Consider the following 6,642-nt stretch of genomic DNA (forward strand, 5'->3'; position numbering starts at 1 on the left):
CAGAGCTTCCTAACCAAGGTGTCCATAACTCTTCAACACGCTGTCAGCTCCCGGTCCGAAAGACGCATTTAGTTCAGTGTCCATGAGATGATATTCAGAAAGGATCTTTTATTTGATTGATTTTAGTTTCCTCTGTGATGAACTCTGCGTAAAGTCTATTATGTCTCCATGTGCGCCAGTCAAAGGTGTTAATTATAACATGTCAAATGACAGAGGGGCTTAAAAAATAACCAAATATTCAGTTTGGTTACTTTTTTAAATTATATATATGTGCACACACACATTTAAAATTTTGCCCCCCCAGAGGTAGTCCTGGCCCCCCCTTGGCCCCCCCAACTTTAAAAGTCTAGCTCCGCCACTGTTAGGGAGCGGTACAGCATTCAATGAGAGAACCCTTCTCGTCACATATTGACGCGAAGGGGGTACCGTACCTGCCCAAGCGTCAATATGTGACGAGTTGGGACTGAGAATGTGTTGTTCCTGCAGACTATGATCTTTAACTGTTCAAATCCAGTTCAAAAATACTATTTATTTTTTCCAGCGACCTGCCTCCAATATAAAGGATGAATTATAGATACAATTCTCTGATTTTTTGATTGAAACAAAACAGTTTTGTCATAACCTGTTTAAGTATTAACAACATCAGTTACTTTAAAACACAGACAAGACCAGAAATCTAGTTCTGCATGTAAATGACTTCCAGAGTAATACATTAATTTCCAATAGTCATTACACATTATGACTATTATCTCAGCGAAAGATTAAAGATAAAAGGCCGGGCCAAACTTATTTTGCAATATCTTCTTTTGTTTCTTTTCCAAGTCAGATAAAGAATCCTGAGTTATGATCCGAGAACAAAAACACACAATGGTCCTCTCAACTTTTGGGGTTAAAACAATCATTTTATTGGCCAAAACATTTTGCTGAAGTGGAAAAGGGCAGTGAACATCTTTCCTTTCAAGCCCAATGATGACTGTGCATTTTCAGCAAATATCAACTGAGAGTAGTCAGACATGCATGATTGTACTGAAATGCAAATGCTGTTTTTATTTTTAAATAAATACCATCATTGGTGAGGATGTATCTTTTTAATTATTGATTTGACATTTTTAAGAATGTTAAACAAAAATCATTATTATTGTGTTACACTGCCTTAAACAGAACTGAAGTGTTACTTGAGTGTTCCTTTTCGTTTTTGGATCTTCTTGTTGACTTCACCATCAAAGCTGAACAACTGAACTGTTGGTTTGTATCCCAGTTGCAAAAAAAAACTAAAAAAAAAAAAAAACTAGACAAGAACAACTAACTTTGCACACTGTACTCACCAGTTATTTTTGTACAGCACTGAGGAAACAAGTCATACCAAATGTATCTGATGGAAAATGAGTCCATTAAGATTTAAATAGTTTCATTATATATCTGATAGCAAATTCATTTCTGATTTATTGTCAACAGTCAATCCCAAAAATCTTAAAGGAATCTTAACATTTTTATAATACACTAGAACACTTGTTGGAACAAATACAGATGTTTTTCTGCAACCATGTTGTCCAGACCGACTTTGATTCACCCAGAGGAGACAAGGCACATCACTTAATTAGCCAATAGGGTTACTCTGTGTCTTCCTCTGTTAACAAGATCTTTCTTCACAAAAAAAAACAAAAAAAAACAAGGCTACCATAAAAGAGTGCCTCACTTCTACTCCAGCTTATTCAAGCAATAATGGACTCTCTAAGCACCATGACTCTCTTCTTGCTTGGAGAAATAATTTGAAGTTGGGTTTAACTGTTTTTATTGTTGTTTTTTTTTCATCCATGTAAAACAAAGTAAAGTTAACCGATTAACTGCAAAGGTTGAACAAACAAACCGGGTAAGACCGGTCCCCACAAAGCTAGAAGGAACAAGTGGGAGAACAATAGGACCATGGAACCGTTCCCTCAGCACACAGTGGCAGAATCATTTAGCATAAGCCCTGGATTCAAATTGGCTGGTGAAGCCATAGACAATGATATCCCATCATAATATGTCATGTTCCTCCGCACAAATCAACAAGTTAAAAAGAAAAAGAGGCAAAATAAGAACCAAAGTTCTGATCAGTTCAAAACCAGCCATAGACTCAGGGCTGGGAGCTGCCCTGGCTGTCCAGGTCCGTTTCGGAAGAACTGGTGTCTGAGTCCGAGTTGTTGTCGTTCCGGTTATCGTCTGCCAGGCTTTTTTCCCGTATTCTTCTGTGAGTGGCGCCGAGGCGAGCCAGCAGGCTGTGGTAATCGAAACAGCCACGCTTCTCACCAAACGGGTCCTGTGGAAAGGTCACATCATCACATCAATTCATCTGTGGTAAGCCTCAACAGGAACATTTTGTTAACAAACAGGGAAGAAAACCCAAGTCATCCCCCAACAAATCACCAGAAAAAAGTTGCATCTTTTTGTCTTTCATATTTGATATTTGTATCTTCTTGTGTTCAGTATTTAACACTGATGACTAATGACTGAGGTGCCTGAACTAGAGGTGCACTGATTTATCAACCAGCCGATCTATCAGCATCGATTTCCTTCATTTTTGGAGATCGATGATTGACCGATAATTAAATGTGAAGCCGATCTTATCCACTGATCTTATCTTCCTCGGCAAAGATGTAAAAATCAGCCACTGTCCTCTTTAGCTCCGCTGTTACGCTAAATGTAGATGATGTGCTGGTATACATAAGTGAACCAAACACATCACTGCCTATGTTATTTCTGAGCTTGAGCAATTTTGGTGACAATACAGGACATAAATTGGATGCAAATAAAAGGCAGACATTGACATTTGATTATAAACCTCAAAATTTTTGTGTTCTTTTTTTGTGTTTTTTGTGTTTTGAGCTCATGTCATCCTCTTCAGAGCTTAACCCAACAAATTAAATCTGTGAAAATGAACCTATTACTAATATTTATCCTCTTGTTCCAAACCCCACTGGTAGAAATTACAAAAAAAATTTATAAAGACGGATACAATGCTCTCCAGATTTATATGGCTAAGAAAAAGCTGATAATTAGATTTAAAACTCTACAACTCTCAAAAGAATTAGGGGAAGTAAACATACCGCATCTAAAGAACTAGTCCTATTCACAAATAAAACCTCTGATAAACCTATGTAATAAAAACTATAACTACCTTTGATGGAAGGACATTGAATTAGCTCTTATGCAGAATCCTCCTCTGCAGGTAATGGTGGGGAATAAAGATTTAGAACAGATTCAATTCAAAACTGAAAGTCCTTGAATAAAATTCTAATTAAAAACCTGGTCAGAAGTTAAATAAGAACATAAACTACACGATAACCTGAGAATTATAAGATGGTGTGTCTATGACCCTGATTTTAACCCCAATCAAACAAATACTAAATTCCCTAATTGGTCTTTTTAAAGTACACAACACATTTCTCAATAATGGATTAAAATAAAAGATTTTCAAACACTTACAGCACTTATAGAAAAAGGATTTCTATAGATATCTATAGGTACGTCAAAATCCCAAACGGGAAGTTATGAGACATGAGGAGCAGGAACTACTGATTAATGAAATATTAATGGCACATCAGGCAAAATCCAAAAGTGTATTATGTCACTGCTTTAAGACGGCAGACTTGTGATGTAAAAAAAAACTTATTCGAGTTTATTAACATTCAAAATGGGAAAAAAAAGGTAAAATGAAAATCACAGAAGAGAGATCATGCAATAACTGTGTTATTGCATGACAGTATGGAAATGTACAAACTCATATTCATGGAGAAAGTTTAATTGGAAATGCTTGCTAAGAGTTTTTAAAGCACTGAAACTGAAAATTTCTTGTACTGGGGAGAGCCTAAGTGCTGGAGGCAATGTGGAAACAGAACCCAACCACTGGCATATTTTGGGCTGTACAGTAAATAAGAGAATATTATCTAGAAATACACAAACATATTGAAAATATTTTAAAAATAATCATACCTTTCAAATTCACCACCTTTATTCTGGGTAGAACAGTATTTCTACTGACAATGTAAAGTATTTGTATCAAATAAATAAAGAAAACTGTCACCAGACGCTGGCTCCTCCCTGAATCTCCTTATGGTTATGTCCAAAAGTAATATCTTTTCAGAATAGTGACCTTTTGTTACTGCTTTGTGTTCTAGATCTGTTTTTTTCCGCTTTTTTTTGTAAATGGAAATGTTGAAGAGAAGGAATTTTGTAACCGATCATAGACTGGACTCAAAAAAATGAACCTATGGGGTTATTAAATTAACAAAAGAATATCATGTACTTTTAACACAATAATGTTATGTTTCAAACAAAAACGTGATAAAATCATGTTGGATAAACAAGAAATTCAACAACTTAACTTTTATGAAAATTAATCATGTTGAGATAACATGATTTATTTTAGTCAGACTGATCTTGTGCTGAAGATGACTAGCGAGATCATGGGAAATCACACGAGACCATGCAAGATAACCGTTTTGCATGCCGGGAAAACTCCAGTGGCAGTTATGAGAAGACTACATTTTCCTGGCAGCATTGTGCACACACACACACATATATATATATATGTGTACTGTATATACAGTATGTGCACAATGTTGCTATGTTTGGTCACGTTTCTATGTAATTTATGTACTCAAGTCAGTGGCTAACATGTGCCACTGACATCACGTGAAGTGAAGGTTAGCTGGAAATTAATCAGCCTTTCTTTACCATTTGCACAATTTTCTGCTTGTTCCATGCTTGTGTCAATAAACTGAATTGAGGTGGTCATTGCATTTACAAGAAAACATGTTTTAAAAAAATAATTTTATGTTTCAAAGGCATACATGATAAAATCATGTCAGATAAACATAAAATTTAACAACCTAGCGTTAATAAAATGAATTCAAGTTGAGACAACGTGATCCAATTTAGTCAAGAGTGATCTCCCGCCGAAGAAGGTCTAGCGCGATCAGGAGATCACGCGAGATGCTAGCGAGATTACATTAAACAACAGATGTTTGTGCAAATCTAGGAACGTGCACTGTAAAAGGCAATACCTATTCTTAAATKATGTTTGTATGCTTTACTTAAGTCTCACTAAACTGCTAGTCCAGTGTTTCTCAACCTTTTTTGGGCCAGCACCCCCCTAGCCTTTATCCAGGTCCCTCACCGCCCCCCACCAAAGAATTTGCAGGCTACTTTGCACTGACCATTATTTTATCATTAATATTATGATATTAATGATAAAATAACATCTACAACATCACTATTGTAGATGTTTTGATTTTTATGCTTGTTTCTGAATTTATCATCAAAATAATTTCCTAGAGAACAAAAAAGTCATGGGAATAGAAATTATTTTCACAGGTGTCTACAAAAAATGCAATGAACATTCAAGTTAAAATTGGTAGGCCTAACAGCAGCAAATCAGAATGGAAAAATATTCTGATTTGTGCCATTTTCTAGTTGTTAAATATTCCACAAAATGACCAGATAAAAGATGTACAACATGCCAGTTTAAACTTTGATCTATTTGTAAAACAACTGAACTCTGCAACATTAAAACATGGATAGAACTGTAACTACATTAATCATAACTCTTCTTCTCTTGAGTATTTCTGTCAGTTTCTGGTGGTTCAGCTCTGTGCTGCCTTCAGGAGAATGGGACATCAGAGTATCATCCATAAAATTTCACTCACATGGCATTTATTGTGCAAACCAGAGCTTTCAGTGGAAAAACTAAAGTTCCAGGTCCTTTTAATGCCATACAAATATGAGACAGAAACATGGATTATATCTTTATATAGACCTGTCTACTGATTTATAGATTAATAGTTTTACTGGACAGAAATTACAAAGAAAAAATCTGGTTCTTAATCAAATCCTAATGAGTCAAATTGAAAGTGTCATGGAGTCATCAGCCTTATGATAATAACACTGACATGAAAAATAATATTGAAGAAATAAATATATCAAATCTAATTAAAAACATAAATAAGTGATCAGTTCTTTACTGTTATGGTGTGTAAGATATTTATTCTCGGTACTAGATATTACCTCAACAAACCCATGACATTTCAGCAATATTATTTTACCTTTTATCTGGAAATAGTATCTGTTTATTCTTGCCATACAGTCCTCTGTATTAATTATTGCTGAAAAGGTCTTGCCATACCAGTTTATTCCTCTGAATTTACTTTAGTTTCTTAGTTTATTCTTGAATTTTGTTCTTCAATCATTTCCATTTAGTTTCCTTTGATTAGTTTTATCCTCTTAGTTTATTGCTATGTTCACTTTAGTTTCTTTCCTGTTGCTAGATGTATTTTATCATTTATCCATTATAAGACAAATAATATAAGACGAATAATCTTCACTCATCATCTGCTGCGCCGCCTAATCGTCATGTGTTTCACATCATGTGTTGATTTTTTCACTGTTCAGCGTCGGATTCTGTTTTTATGCCATAATTCACATCTAGTTCGTCGCTCCGTTTTATGTCTTCTTCTGTTTCAGAGTTTTGCGCAATGTGCGCTTCTATTTTCTTTTTTTTAACCCCCTAAGGTGCAGGGCGGTCAGGAAGAGTATCGATGGGGAAAAGGCAGACTGACATAAACCTTTTAAAACAACGGAAACAATTTCTGCATTCTGATTATT

The 6,642-nt window shown here is 35.3% G+C and overlaps 1 protein-coding gene across 2 annotated transcripts in view; it reads right to left on the reverse strand.

Moving 5' to 3' along the window:
• Positions 1-878: 878 nt before the first annotated feature.
• Positions 879-6,642, reverse strand: part of ube2z (ubiquitin-conjugating enzyme E2Z) — an 18,366-nt gene continuing 12,602 nt past the window's right edge. For both annotated transcript variants that reach the window (XM_017306425.1, XM_008415121.2), the window contains exon 7: positions 879-2,299. In XM_017306425.1, the coding sequence (XP_017161914.1) occupies positions 2,117-2,299 (183 nt within the window). In that variant the 3' untranslated portion in view covers positions 879-2,116. The remainder of the gene's footprint in view (positions 2,300-6,642) is intronic.

The sequence above is a fragment of the Poecilia reticulata genome, linkage group LG8 (genome assembly GCF_000633615.1).
Source record: "Poecilia reticulata strain Guanapo linkage group LG8, Guppy_female_1.0+MT, whole genome shotgun sequence".
In the NCBI taxonomy this organism is placed as follows: domain Eukaryota; kingdom Metazoa; phylum Chordata; class Actinopteri; order Cyprinodontiformes; family Poeciliidae; genus Poecilia; species Poecilia reticulata.